General features: G+C 39.0%; 1 protein-coding gene across 1 annotated transcript in view; it reads right to left on the reverse strand.

The window, feature by feature from the left end:
* The window catches only part of colec12 (collectin sub-family member 12), a 46,109-nt gene extending 31,756 nt beyond the window's left edge, over positions 1-14,353 (reverse strand). Inside the window, 2 exon segments of the mRNA XM_017473220.3 lie at positions 10,259-10,309; positions 13,829-14,353. Coding sequence (XP_017328709.3) covers positions 10,259-10,309; positions 13,829-13,835 — 58 coding nt within the window. The 5' untranslated portion in view covers positions 13,836-14,353.
* Between the last annotated feature and the right edge of the window lie 2,231 nt (positions 14,354-16,584).

Raw genomic sequence — 16,584 nt, forward strand, 5'->3', positions numbered from 1 at the left:
ATCATAAGACACACCGTTAAACAAGTCACTTATTTTAATCTGAAGCAGAGGCAGGAAAGAAGATATGTGGAAAATGCGACATTCAACCCAAAATCATTCCGAACCAGAAAGACATTCGGACTAGAATCTCAAACAGGAAGTCAAACGTTACGCCTATTTTAAACGTTATGCCTCTATTACAGACACCGTCAATCAAACTATTTAAACTATAACTATTTAAACTCTATTTAAACTATTTAAACTATTTAAACTCAAACTATTTAAACTTTATGTTCCAGTAGAACATATCAATAGTCAACAATACACAACTTCAGAGGTATTATCAACTTTTAGGGAAAATAAATGTAATGCTTGGATATTTTGAGCTGAAAAATGCTTTTTACGTTCAACACAACTTTTTATTATTATTATTATTATTATTGTTATTGTGAAGCCTTCCATGGAGAGAATAACAGTACTGAACTTGTCATATCTCCAGTAATTTCTAACAAGATTGGAGATCATTTTCAGTAACCGCTTTATCCTAGTCAGGGTGTTGATGGATCCAGAGCCTATCACAGGAACTCTGGCACAAGATGGAACTGATAAAATGCCAGTCCATCACCAGGCACGATGCACACACACACACACACACACACACACACACACACACACACACACACACAAACACACACTCAGTCACACCTGCGTAGACAATCCACACGTTTTAGTGGAGTGGGAGGAATAACCTGGCACATCCCTTCAAATATTTACTTATGCCAGGTAAGTGTCTATGTCTGGAAGCTACGAAGCTACAGTGTATCCTGTAATATCCAGAACTGTGTTCTTCTCCCCTTTATTAGAAAAAATTACTGTAAATTTTAGGGTTGCCAGTAAAGTACTGTAAAAAATTTACAGCAAACAGCTGTAAACATATTTACAGTAAAGTACAATAATATTTTGTATAAAATAACACATAATCCAATACATTCGCTCATTTGGCTGACAACTTACAACCCCAATTCCAAACTATTTGGGACATTGCATTATGCAAAATGCAAAAAAAAACAACCCAAAAAGTCGTTTGAATATTCACTTTACGCTGTACTATAGTGAAAACACATTATTAAAACATTATTTGATGTTTTAGTTTGTGAATTTAATTTTTTTTTAAAATATACACTCATTTCAAATCTGATGACTGCAACACACTCCAGAAAAGTTGGGACAGTCGACTGTTTATCGCTGTGTAACATCACCTTTTCTTTTAATAACACTTATTAAGTGTTTGGACGCTGAGTGAAGACACCAGTTGGTTAAGTTTAGCAAGCGGAATTTTCCCCCATTTATCCATTATGTATTTTTTCAGCTGTGCAACTGTACGAGACCTTCGTTGCCTTATTTTGCGCTTCATAATGTGCCACACATTCTCAATGGGAGACAGGTCAAGACTGCAGCAGGCCATGCTAACACCCGCACTCTCTGCTTACGTAACCATGCGCCTGTAATCCAGGCAGAGTGAGGTTTGGCGTTGTCCTACTCTGGATGGCAGCGCATGTTGCTCCAAAATGTTCACATATCTTTCTGCATTAATGGTTCCCGCACGCCCCCATGCCATGGGCACTGACACGCCCCCATACCATGACAGACGGTGGCTTTTGGACCTGACGCTGATAACAGCTCGGCCTTTGCCTGGAGAACACGACGACTGTTTTGTCCAAAAACTATTTGAAATGTCGACTCGTCGGACCACAAAACACGATTCTACTGTGCTACTGTCCATCTCAGATGAGACCGAGCCCAGAGAAGTGGGCGGAGCTTCTGGACAGTGTTGATGTTTGGCTTCTGCTTTGCATCTGTGGATGCAGCGGCGAATGGTGTTGATTGGCAAATGGTTTACCAACGTATTCCGGAGCCCATGTCAGGATCTCCATTACAGACTCATGACGGTTTTTAAGACAGTGACATCAGAGGGATCAGCGATCATGCACATTCAGAAGTGGTTTTCTATTAATTATATTGTCCACTGTAGAATGTGAAATGCCCAAAATCCTACTGATTTGTCTTTGTTGAATGTTCTTCTCAAAGTGTTGGATTATTCGCTGGCGCACCTGTTGGCAGATTGGCGAGCCTCGACCCATCCTTGCTCTTGAAGGACTAGACTTTTTTTGGAGGCTCCTTATATACCATAATTAGACGATCGCCTCACCTGTTTCACATCACCTTCTTATTCCCCAACTCGTCACATCACTATTAGTCCTGAATTGCCCCTGTCCCACTTTTTTAGAACATGTTGCATGCATCAATTTCAAAATAAACGTTTATCTTCAAAAAAAAAAAAAAAACTATACAGTTGATTAGGTAAGGGTTTGCTCAAGGGTCTTGAAGGTTAAGGGTCTTGGTCTTGAGCATATGACCTTCTGCATACAACCCTGGTGCCAGTACATTACTGTAAAAATTACAGTACGTTTTTTCTTCTTGAGGAGAGATTGTATCTGCAGCACCAGGCCCTGCATACCATCATTACAGCACCATAAAGACAATAAATTTCTTTAATAGCGCTACACACAGCACACTACCCCATCTCGCTCTCTTTTCTCATTTGCTAGCATATTAACATGAGGTCATATCTAGTAAAGAAAGACCATATGTTACAAGGGGGCAAAGTTACAGAACAGGCCTGAGGGAAACAGATTTTCTTAACCACATAAACCATGCACTCATCCATACAAAACATCTATCAGGTTTGGGCACATGTAGACTAGAAGGTGTTCAGTTATAAAACCACCATAAGGGATATTAATGTCAGGACCATGGGTCGAACGTTTATTTTAAAGTGCCTCAAGTGGAAATGATAGCAATGACCTAAATGATAGAGGGCATAATCAAGAAAGAAAAACGTTCCTGGATTTAATCATTCATTGCTAAAAGCTTTTAAAATAACAGGAGAGGACAAATGCACCACAGGGATTGGTGAAAGAACACTTGAACGCATGAACGCCAAGATGGATTTTTACTCCAGGACAGCTCTGTGGTTTTGACAGATATGTGATGTCATGCCATAGCTCCACACACCTCTGGCCTTTGCCAAAAGCTTAGTAATTCACCCACTAGTCATATTTTGGCATGTAGCTTTGAACAAGGATGGCAGTGAGAGGAGAACAATTAACATTTCTCATGAACATTGTGTTGTATTAAGATCACAGTAAATACAAATGTAATGTGTCTTTTTGAAGAAATGATGGAGATGTCTGGGATAATCACAGACGATATCCATTGTTGCTTATTCACTGCAGGCATTTGCAATGCTCATTGTAGAATGACAGATCACATAGCTTTTCTGCCATTGTTGAATTTTTTCATCGTATTTTAGTGACACCAACAGTGGTAGTCCTCTCCCACAGCGTCCTTCGTTAAGGGAGCATGAGATCACTGAAACAAATGGTTCCCCAAAAGCAAGGCTGGCAATAAAAATAGCAATAAATGAATGATGACATCAAATAAAATGACTAAATCCGTGTAATAAAATAAAAAATAAAAAAAATGGTGAAACAGGAAATCATGTTCAGAAACAGCCAAATCTTGTGCTGTAAAAATTAAAAACAGATCTAGAATTTTTTATTAACGTAATTTAAGTATGCCGACATTTTTTTTTTTTTTTTTTATTCAGCAAAGCCAAATTAATAGAAAAAAAAACACGGCATGTTTTACTGAGACATTCTTATGGCTGTGTAGAAGCACGAAGATTTTCAAATCTCCAAACCTTTTCATTTCAACCCACACTAAATATGGAGATTTGGTGGTTTGGAGCTGGAGAGGCTTATTCCACTGGGTGGTCCAGCCTGATACCTTGTTTCCTGACTCAGCACTCGCCTTCAACGCATTGAAATCTGTCTGTTACTGCCACAGCTGAACCCCCAAATGCATGTACTGCCTACTTCAGCAAATAAAACCACTATATTCAACTAAGCCTGCATGAGGAGAACGAGTGCATCGTACTGAAGAAGATTGCTAGAACTAATGGTGCTAGAACCATTACTGAAACACATTAATACGAACGTACAGCTGTGCTTGCTTCTGTGATCCCCATATTATAGTAATTCCGTGCCAGATCGCCTACGTACAAAAAACTCGTCAGAAAAATCCTAAGGAAAGGAATTATTCTTTGATTGAAAACATTGAGGAAAAAATAAAAATGGATGAAACATGACCTGAAGGAAGGTCTTCGTGACTGCCAAAGTAATCAAAGTTTAAAAACTAAAAGGCAGAGTGCCTCTGTGTTGGCCAGATCTGAAAATGGGATCTCCAGTAAGCAGTGCTTTTTGATTCTAAACAGAGCAAATGAAAATACACACCGAACTTATGCTAGCACTCGGTTTTTTTTTTTTTGGTTTTTTTTTCAGGCCAGGAAGTATGGAGTTGGTTTTGGCTGGCGAGTGAGCCAAAAGCCTTTCATTAATATATCAGACAGGGTGTAGCACTTTGGGCCTGCAATGAAATAAACGCGTCACACTAACATATGTGTTATTTTTGACTGGGTGCCTGCTGAGGAAGAGAGGCACTATGTCCATCCATCATAGAACAGCACACTACCATATGAAAGCCTGTTATAGGGGTGCTGTTTATGAGCAAGATCATCCCTGGAGGTCTGTCGCTGTGACGCTGTTTCCTGGAAGATATGTATCTGAACTCAGCTCTGGATCGGAGCGTGTTTTTCACAGCTGGTTGGAGGGAACAACAGATGGCCTGCTTTTAAATGTCAATTTATGTCCATTTGTCCAGAGCAGATTGTTTAGGAATCACTAGTGGCTTATTCGCAGAGACCACAAGTCCTGTGTCCACCCACTTCCTGACCTTTAAATGATCCAGCGCTCATGGGTCCAGATATACTACGAGCAAGCTTATTGGGACCTACCACATAAAATTGACATGTTATTACAGTTTTCGCTTTGTTGTTCTTCAAAATACCAATGCTCATCTGTAAGATGCTAAATCCATTCTTGTGTTACTGTATTTGCCATTTCCAAAGAGCTTGTTTTTCCTAAACTAATCCCCTTTCCACAACTCCATGGCTCATGCCAAGGACTTCCTGCTGAATATCTGGATATATAGAAAGCATCCTGTCTTCTGCTGAATAGTGGTTGTTCCGTTCTCCTGATCCAGGGAAACGAGATAAGGTAAAACTATATAGACTAGACCCTCAGAGACTTTTGGAGATAAGGGAATGTTCTCTACTCTATCTATCTGCTCCCCATGAAGAGAGGTAAAATAAACAGGTACACTACTCCACTCCTAAAGCCCAGCGAAAGCTATTTGCATGTGTTTCAGATGCGCCGCAAGACAAGGATCTACGATTCTCGCAAGTCAAGGAAATGACAGTAAGATATTTACATATGCAGGCAGCTTTCCATATCAGTCCCTAGTGACATGGCAGGAAAGCTTACCTTACCTGGCTTTCTCTGAGTGAGTATTTCCACTAGGCCATCAGGGTAAGAACTATATCGAACTTCAATTCAGTATGAAAATGAAATATGTCCAAGTTTTAATTCAATGCGACACCACTGAATCCACAGTGTAGTATTTATTCTGGCGCTGGTTCTGTATTTCTTAGCAGTTTTGTACCAAAGGGACATGAATATAAGTTTAAAATTTGAGGTGTTTTTTAAAAACACTCATGTTCTACCAAAAACATCACATGAAACACCAAATTTGCAAGTCGTATACATGCAACAAAGTCCGAGCATGGATGTCAGAAAATGTGTTTGGGATTGTTTTATAACTAAAATCACCAAATGGAATTTAAAAAAAGCTGAAATTCCTGACTACATGCAGTAGATGGAAATTCAGACTAGAACAGAAATATTAATTTGAATGCTTTTTGCTTTAATCAAGCAATGCAAATTGGCGAAAACTGCAAAAGCCATCAGGTATGTCAGACGTTACCCTACAACCAGTCCCCAGTTACTCCGAAGTTACCCAGTGGAACTGATGTTCCACTATAGTTCCACTGGTTACAGCTTCCCCAACACAACATTACGTGCCAGTACAGTTACAGTTTATGTTGATATGTTGTGCTCTGTTTAATTGAAACCAAAAACTACAGTAACAAACAGAAAGTGAAGCATTTGTCATCAATGGTGTGTAAAGTTCATAATAATATATGTGATAAATTATGCAGGTGCACCTGTGAAAATATTGTATTGACAATGACAAAACCCTGGAAATGGTAGTGTTCAGCCACTATATTCAGCCACTGATCGATGTAAATGAAAGGAAAAAGTGTCTTAGTAAGGTGTTAGGTCACAAAGAGTGGCCACGATACGACACACAATGGCTTTGCCATAGACTCTACAAATCTCTGGAACTGTACTGGAAAAAATTCAACAGCAAGTTCCAGTCCCAATCTCCCGTAAGTATTTATCTGGGCTGTGATCTAGTGACTATAAAAGCCCTAGCATATGATTTTCATACTTATCAAATCATTCAGTGAGTCCTCATACCCTGTGGATGGAGGTGGAGTCAAACTGAAAGCGACCACACCCATCCGAATAGAAATGTTTTGTTGTAGGATAAAGGTGCTCAATTACAATAATGTTATATACAGTAGATTAGAAGTGACCATATCATCTAAAAGGACAAGTGGACCGAAACTACGCCAACAATTATCATCGTGTCTCACGGTACAACAGAGTCCTTGATTTTTTTTTTTTTGTAAAGCTACAGTACAAACAGGAACACTGTTATTAATATATTTAGACCAGTTTGGGACATTCATAGCCAAAAAAGGTGAACTAGAACATGACCGAGTTTTCATACTTCAAGTACTTAAAAACTCTTTGTAGTGGTCATGTTACACTAGACAAATGAGCTGAATGTTGCAAATCAGTGCAAGGAACTGAATTTAATCCCAGAGCACTCACACTATGACACTCTCATACTAATCACGAATGCATTCATAACAACTATATAACTGTGACACCAAAAAAAAATAAATAAATAAATAAATAAATAAATAAAAAAGGAATGAGCATGGTTTGAAAGTGCTTCAGACCTCACGTGGAAATACCGCCAGAATGGTTTCTCTCCTTGCTCAGAATTGCGGGTTTGCTGCAGGAAAGAGAACTGTATATTTACTATGTCTATATTTTCACTGGCTAAAAAATAAGCCCTATGCTAAGATGCCGAAAATGTACTAGCAAGCACACCCCCACAATTCCTTGCTCTGCCACCAACACAGCAGGAGCCTGGCCAATCGACCCCCACGCTCTCCAGATTCTCTCGCTCCCTGCCCCCTCCTTGGCCAATATCAGCACCAGTTAAACAAACCCTCTGAGACTGGTGCAGGAAACAGGTCAGCACCTCCTTGGATTTAAACTCTTTCTATGGAACGCAGACATTTTAAACAGCTCAGATCTCAAGATGGATCTGATTATTCTTGCCTCGATGAAGTCATGCTATGTATACATTGCTGCGTTAATGAGAAGTTACAAAATGTTGAAGTCAGTTTTGCTGCAAGCCATAAAGGACATCTGTGGTATTTTTCGACTGCTGACTCAGTAGGCTGAAATAACATGAATTAACATCAAACTCCAATGCAGTGTCCACTCCAGTGGTCTTCAGAGGCCAGTACAGAGCTAATACAAAATAGGAAAGTACAATTTGCACTTATAAATCTTTGACCTGTTTTGTATGGAACAATATGTACTTTTATTTATTTATTTTTAATATAATGATACCATGGCGGCTATATTTTCCTAGCACATGTATATGAATGACAACTCATCTGCATTGCATTTTTCAATCACTGACTACGTTTACACGGACAGCACTAATCTAATTATTGGCCTTATTCTGACTAAGACAATATTTTGATTAAGGTGTTTACATGAGTCACTTTTAGAATACTCCTTTCATGTTCAGCTTTTACATGTTATAGAACATAGATGGATTAACGGCACACATCATTACCTCTCCACACCACGCCGTCCGACGTTCCCTCCAGAATTTCACGTATCGACGTACGGTTCGTCTTCGTTATGGTGCCATATACAGTTTTGGGTGTTTTTATTTTAAATTTTTACGAATGCTTCAAGTGCGGTTAATTATTTGTCATGCTGTACGTGCTAATAGACGACTGCTTGAAGCCGTGGGCTGTGTCCCAAACCACATACTTACCTACTATATAGTAGCGAAATACATCTATTTCGCCTACTATAGGCCTATAGTAGGTAAGTATGCTCTTTGGGACGTAGCCGTGCTCTCTTGCTTGCCGTGAAATGGTTGAGCACTACCGTGTGTGATTGTGAAATGTGGTGAAAACTCTCACACGACGTTAATAGTGTGATTAAGGTGAGTACATGTCTGTAACGCACGTCCATAATGTGACTAAAACAGGAATACTCCACGTGTCTTAATTCCATTTGTGTTTACTTCGAGTATGGCTTTAATCAGATTAAGTTAATTAAAAATTGCTGTTTACATGGTAGTTTCTTAATCAGAGTATCGTCTTAATCGGATTAATATTGGATTATTGTTGTCCATGTAAACGTACTGACTGATTTACTGGTACATTTGTACTGCAGTAGCCTAATCCTGAGTAAAAATTTGCTATTTAGTATAAAACGTTAATCAGATTATGGTGCCAAGACCACAAAAAAAAAAAAAAAAAAAAAAAACCCTAAGTTTTTTAGTTTAGTAAAAAAAAAAAGGAAACTGGTAATATTAATGGCTGTTTAAATAATTAGTATTTCTGTTCAAGTGAGCCATGACTCACTTGCCCTGTTGATTTATTTCATACATTTAGTAACTGGGGAAATTAATTTCACGGCTTAGCTTTCTGACGTCGTTTCTCCCCCCTTTTTTCTTCTATAGACTCGTCATGCTTCAGGCCTGTGTGTAAGGTCATGTGGTACAAGTTCTATACTCGTTTGCCACAGCGAATAATAGTGTTCTAATCAGTATTGTGGTAAATTAAATCACTGAGCTATATTCCTCCAAATGATGAGGATTAACTGGATGGCACTTACGTCATCTCTACAGAGTCTTGTACTTCCTAATGGCTTGCTTCCGAGCACACCCACATCGCGATCATGCCTAACTCATGCACACTATCTAAACCAAAACCATTTGGAGGCAACAGCACAGAAGAGGTCCAATACTGGTGTTCTCACAAATCTGTCAGATCTCTACAGGTCCATCATTCCCACTTTGCATGCCAGTAAAAGACAGAGTCCAATTCTTGTCTGCCAGTTTAGAAAGCATGATTAAAGCACTTTGATCCCTTGCCTGGATCTTCTCATGTCACAAACATCACAATCCCGGTCATGAATCCTCCAACCTACTGGCTCCCTGATGAACACAGCTATGCACAGGCATCTGGAATCTGCATATGGAGCTCAAAGCCAGCTGCTTAACCCTTTCATGATTGGTGTCCACACTCTCAGACAGTTCATTTAAGGCTGTTTTTAGACATATATTAGATCTCAATCACCTTCAAACCACTCCGTTAAGTCCAAGTGTTGCGTAACCATCTAAAAATCTGCATATGTTTGATAATGTATTCATGAAAGAGTTAAAGAATAAACAATACCCCATGAGTATGTGATATTGCACGACTAATGTAGTATAATCCGCATGTTTACCTATAGACTTGACTGAAATCATTCTTCATGTGTGTTAAAGTGCAGTGGGGACATCTGCATTAAGTGTTTTTGGCACAACGTGTAGAAGTTAGGAGTAACAGTGACTCGTCATTTGAAACTTAAGCAATAGTCTGGAATGCACAAGATGTGCAATCTCAAGCTGGCCAAGAAATAAAGTCTCTTTAGTACTTTATTATAGACGCCACTGAAAGCTGCAGAAGGCTGTAAGAATCATAAACCTGACCATCTGTGCATCTTAAGGTAAATCATAGCACAATATGGAAACGTTTGCAAGACTAAATATTACTTTTCAGTGCATGATGCAAAAAAAGAATACCTTTTCATCGTGCTAAACATAGAAAACGCCCCTCTTTGAACAAAGTAAAACTAGAGAGGTCTGTTCAGACTACTACCTCAGATAGGCTAATGACTTTAGCATATGGTGGCATGGAGAACTGTGTTAAATACTGGGACATGACCCTGTATTCATCTGCTTTAGCCGTACAGCTTAGTCCATCTTTAAAACACATTTTTGAGGGAATTCAAAAGGAAGAGACACTTTTTTAAAAATTATTATTATTCTTCCCAGGGCCAAATAAGCTATGCTTTGACTGTGTGGTGAAGTGTAGGCAACTCACCAAACCGTTTGTAGCCAAAGGATTGCACTTCCTCCTCATCGGTAAAGTCGTCTGCAGAAAGATGAAACGACAACAGTGTTAGACAACGAGTCTCTTGATAGTTTTCCACTGCGAATTCATCATAAGGAACCAGAGTGGACTGTTGTGATGAACTGAATGCATTACTAGGGCAAATCAATCTTTTTAACAGTAGAAAAGCTTAAGACTCAGCGAAACAGAATGCAGTTGTAGTACAAGTGAGTCTGAACAGTCCAAGCTGTCAAACTGAAGGCTCATTTTAGCCAACCAGTAATAATACTAAACAGGATTTATCTGGATTACTCTCAGTCAAAAACTGCCAAACCCAGAATGTAATAACAGTGTTATGATTCCAAGCGTACAACTACTTTGCAGAAACATGTGTTCTTCTGCTGTGAATTGAATTAACACTAACTGCAAAGTCTGTTCTCGGGTTAACAAAACGACACCGTCGTCATTTCCTGTTGTTTGGTCTTTATACAAGTATCACACCTGTATGAAAAGAGGGATGACACCAGAGCCTTGTATCTTCCTTTGTTGGAAGACAGAAAAATAAAGAAATCAAGCTTTTTTTTTCTTCAGGCGAATAACCTGCAAGGCACACATAATGACATCAGACAGATGTTTAAGGCAAGACAGTCATGCACCTAACCACCTCTGTTGGCTCGGGAGGCATTAACCACAAACCTGCAAGAACACATAACATGCAAGTGGAAAACAGAACAAGCATAGTAGGTGTTAGTCATGGAGCAGGCATGAAGCCTTTTCCACATAGTTACAACCTGAAACACAGTATTTTGCCTAGAAGATGATAAACTAAGGCAGTGGTTTTGAAAGTGGGGGCTGCGGCCCACTTGGGGACCACCAGGGGGCGCCCGGGGGGCCTCAACAATTTGGTCGGAGCCACCAAGCCCATCCCTCCCACTAGTGTGTTTTCTCTTTCTCACTCTCAGACAACTACACACACACAATCAATTCCTAATGTAATGTAAAGATGTAAGATGTAATTATTAATAAAAAGGGGGGGGGGGGTATATTCAGAAGTCTGTATTTTAATGTGTTTTAAAGATATCTTGCAAAAGGGGGGCCTCGGTCAAATGCTAATGCCATTTGGGGGGCCTTGCCCTGGAAAAGTTTGGGAACCCCTGATCTAAAGAGTTCTATACGGCCTTCAAAAAAAAAAAAAAAAGCTGTGGATGCCTATCTCCAAATTATTCGATACACATCATTCCACTGTAAGGGAAATCATCTACAAGTGGTGCAGGTTTCAAACGACTGCCGATTTATCCAGGACTGGCCGTCCCTTAAATTCAGCCCTAGAGCAGACCGTCTGATGCAAAAAGAAGTCTCCAAGAACCCCAAAATTTAATCACAGGATCTGCTAGTAAGACTTGCAACTGTTGGTGCATGCTTCTACAATCAGAAAGAGATTGACTCAGAAATTTGACCTGCATGGGAGGTGTGCAATGAAAAAGCCTTTGCTGTCTAGAAAGACCATTAGAGCAAGACTACAGTTTAGATTTGTTCAAGTATATCAACTTTATTCCTAGGCACTGTTTCAAAGATGATCAACTGTTTGCTTGTCCAAATATGTCCAAAAAAGCCAACAATTTCCCTGGGGTGTACTTATTTTTTCCCACATATCTGTATCTATTAAAAGGTCGTTGCTCTGACGGTGATAGTCAGATGAATGTCTGCTTTTTATTTCTCCCAGTAGAGGAAGAATGTGTAACCTTATAAATTCAGAAGTACCTTAATTAAGGGTAGTGGATAAACAGCTAAAACCTCATCTTTTTCTGTATTTTGCACGAGATGACAATTTAAGGCCGGGGGGGGCGGGGGGGGGGGGGGGGGGGGGGGGTTGGGGGTTGGGAGCTAATTAAGAAGTATTTGGCAATCGCCTGAGCATATAACTCGTATAACTCTAGAAGATAAATGCATGTAAATATTGGACAATAGGTTAAAACTATAATGACTATCAGTGCAGGATTACAGAATTCATTTCTGTCAAATCTGTATGGATAAATGATTTGCCAAGATCTGAGAAATTGCTGGTCATTTAAAGGGGCCACAACATTTATAGTTCTGCCTTACTTACCAATTTGCATTGCTCTCAGAGTATCCTTTGTAGCAAAGAACATGACTCATTTAAACAAACATTAAGCTCCCCAGTCCTCCATTTTGGTTTTCAGGAGCACACTGGGGCTCTTTTTTTTTTTTTTTTTAAAGATTGCATAATTCATGACTCCTTATTTTCCAGTCTTCATAAACATACATACAGCCTGTCTTGGAGCTGAGAGTCAGCGCTTTACTTCAATCCTTCTGTCATATAAATAAAACAGCAAGAAATATGCTAAAATACTACGATACTATGCGTTATTTATGAAGTCACAGAAGGCCAGTACTGAGCCAAGCAGATGGGAGAACGTTTGAACCGATGCTTGTTCTCTGACTAAACAAAACAAAACAAAAAAAACCTTCCCTTTTTGTGGGTAAACTGTTTCTAAAAATGACCGAGGTCAGTAAGAGTGTATTTGGTATACAGATGCTTGTGTTCAACTCTCCTAAAATCAGGCCAAAAACACACATGGGGCCAACCAGCCTTGACACACCACGGGGAGTTAATGGAGGCCAGATGTTGGAATAACACACATTCTTTACACAACGGAAAGAGGAGATATGCTATACTGCTACTATACTGCGGAGTATGCTATGACAAAATAGAAAGGTTTCCATAAATTCCTCACCCGTACTACTCCTATAGTACATAGGGTGGCTAACTCAAAATATTGTTCCAACAACAGTTATCAACACATTTTGTTGCATACTGCATTAAACAGGCTAATAGACTAATTCAAAACAGTACACCGCTTTAGGTTTCCATCTATCTGTAGTCCATTCTACTGTACTAAATAGTATGTAAAATAGTACACTGCTTTAGGTTTCTATTCGTACTCCATACTACTGTACTACATAGTATATAAACAAATCCTTTTGTACTCCGTACTAGTTAGTATGTAAAATAGTACAGAACTTTAGGTTTCTATTTGTACTCCATACTACTGTTCTAAATAGTATGTAAAACAGTATTGCACTTTAGGGTTCCATCTATCTGTACTCCATAGTACCGTACTGAATAGTATGTAACATAGTACACTGCTTTCCATCTATCTGTACCCCATAGTACCGTACTAAATAGTATTTAAAATAGTCCAACATTTGAGGGTTCCATCTATCTGTACTCCATACTACCATACTGAATAGCATGTAAAATAGTACAACACTTTATGTTTACATTTGCTCTCCATACTACCGTACTAGTTAGTATGTAAAATAGTACAGATCTTTAGGTTTCCATTTGTACTCCATACTACCGTTCTAAATAGTATGTAAAACAGTACACAACTTTAGGTTTCCATCTATTTGTCTTCCACAGTGATAAATAGTAGGTCTGTATATATAAAAATATATATATATATGCATCAATGACATGTAGTAAACATATATCTATAAATTTAAAACCTTTTTTTCGATTCATTTTGTGAAACTTACCCTTCATTGTGGAATGAAGCGGAAGCACCTTTGCCTTATCAGTGGCGTCAGTTCACATCAACTGCATGACAAAATGAATGACGGTTCAAGAAAGGAAAAATTTGTTGTCGAAAGTCCTGGTTCCAAAAGTATTTTATTTCTCGCAAGCTGTCCGATGTTTGCTGTCCACCTGAGATGCGAGTGCACTCTTTATGCTCAGGAGGTGGTCTGCTGCAGCAAGCCCCACAAACTGCTCCAGGGAAGCACCACTCGGACTTTTAACAATAATATTTCTCTTTCTCCACGCAGATGTCTCCGCGGTGAGAAGAGCTGAGGTGAGGTAAGAAAAGGATGCAGGAGGAGGTTCTGGAGGAGTGTACAGGCTGTGTGTTGCCCACTTGCTTTTTACATTACGGGAGAACCTCCAGCTAAGGCGCCGAATAGTAAAGAGAAACCAGGTGAAAAAGCCGAGAGGCTCTCTAAAGCTCAGTGTGCAGAACTGCACATCTGGAGTTCAACTTCCTCCAAGAAAGCCAGGGGTGGGAACACGCACGCGCGCGCACGTACACAGAAACTCACACACACACACAGTAAGTGTTCCTTCTGATCTCCTCATCTTACTCTAGCGCGCGCACTCACTCACTCTCTCTCTCTCACACACACACGCACACACACACACGCACACACACACACAGAGGAGTTAAGGGGAAATTGTTTCCTTTAATCAAAACATTGCAAAACCTGAAAGAAAGAAAAAATCTGAAAGTCAATGCTTTACACTCAAACTTAAAGGTGACTGAAAATGTGCGCGCGTGGGTGTGTTTTAAATAATGGTATAAAAGAACTACATTTGGTTTTCTAAAGACGCAACAAACAAACAAACAAACAAATAAGTATTTGGGGTTAAGTAAAGAATTTTCTAGTTGCCACAAAATGTTCCACCGCAAGGAAACTTCTACATAATCCTTATATTTATTGTGGGATGATTTTTTTTCTCTCTCTCTCTTTTTTTTTTCTCTGTGGTACTAGAAATAAATCGTCAAAGATCCAGCGATGAAAATGATCACTCTGAAGAACCTTTATTGTCATATAAATGTATCTGGAATTTGAAATATTTGCAAGGTCCAGATGAGACATACAGTACACGTGCACGTATTTTGTTTATATTTTGAATATGAGGAAAATAATGTACCTATATTTTTGTCCACATAGAGTTGTAGAATACGCTAAATGATGAAATAGAAATAGTCCAACATTAAAGTCATCAAAGTTGTTTATAAAAAATAAAAATAATAATAATAATAATAATAAAAAAGTTGCTGGAGCTTTAAAACCATGTTTTAAACAATGGTTGAGGAAGCATAAATCTGTGAGATCACAAAGAGCACCATTTTATTATAACATTTGTCAAGACCTTCAACAGAAAGCAGGCAGCACAAGGAAGGTGGAAAGCTGTTTATTTCTTTATTCAGACTTTCTATGCACTATATTACTTAGAGTGCAACCATCAACCACAAGTTCGAAGTTTGAAGTCTGTCCCCAACACTACAGCTTCTCAGAATGAATAAATCATGGGTTGTGTCAGGCCAACGTGCCCCAAGGTTAGCCCTTCTGATGTGTTCCGGTCAAATTTCCTCTAGCATCTGACTGGCATATAGTTTACCAACTTTTGTCCAGAATATGTGTCTGAACACATCAAATGAATGATGGCTGATTTCATCAATTTTCTGCATTTTTATTGATGTATTTTTTCACATTTTCTACATCTGTGCTATTCCGGTCAGATTTGACCAGATATAACCCTGGTTATAATTCTGACCCGGCTCTGTGCACCAAGGGATGTTTAAAAAAAAAAAAAAAAAAAAAAAAAAACCCAAAAAACCCCAAACAGTAACATGCAAAAAATATAGCCAATACATTTGCAAGACATATGTCATTGTGATTACACATCACCACTTACGTGCATACATGATGCAACAGAAAAATGTTCATCAAGTTGTAGGGAGATACAATGGAAAATGAATGAATGAATGATATTATGTCTACCAAAGAACCGGCTTCCCCTTTACCCCAACCACAAAGTGACTTCTTGTTCACACAGCCTCTTTTTTTTTTTTGCCTGAGTGACCATGAGTGAAAGTGGTAAAGCTAGTCACCATAAATGGTCAATGAGCCACTCACCACAGATGGCAGTTAAATGTGGGTACAGTAAAGCTAATTTAAAACAAGATGCACCGCTCCTGTATAGTTGAAATACAATGATCAGTGTAGCTTTTTTCAACTAGCTAGAAGAGAGGAAGTAGGGTACACAAACATTGTACACAAAAGACTTGGATCCTTCATGAATTATTTATTTATTTATTTATTTATTTTTTAAGTGTTTGGGATCTTTCACTAGCTTGTGTTTCACTGCACGTCTTCCTCACTCTACAGTCACTGTCTGACAGTAATCTGAGCACTTTTAGAATATTACAGCCATGGGACTTGAAAACATCAGACTCATTATAATACCAGAACTTCAGTGTCACTGTTGGGTTGCGAATTGTCAACCAACCACAAATATCTAAAAGGGTTTTGTGGTATATAAAAAAAAATGAGCCTAGTGACAAATCTAGCAGCTTTTTGTGGACACATTATTTCCTGTCCTGCATGAAGAACTAATCGCCAATGTTTCCCAATAACCAGTCCCCGATCACCATTGTTCCCAATGACCAATCACTGATCAGCATTGTTCCATATGACTAATCCCACTGTTTCCCAATAACCCTGATCACCAT

This window comes from Ictalurus punctatus, chromosome 7, assembly GCF_001660625.3.
Source record: "Ictalurus punctatus breed USDA103 chromosome 7, Coco_2.0, whole genome shotgun sequence".
Classification (NCBI taxonomy): domain Eukaryota; kingdom Metazoa; phylum Chordata; class Actinopteri; order Siluriformes; family Ictaluridae; genus Ictalurus; species Ictalurus punctatus.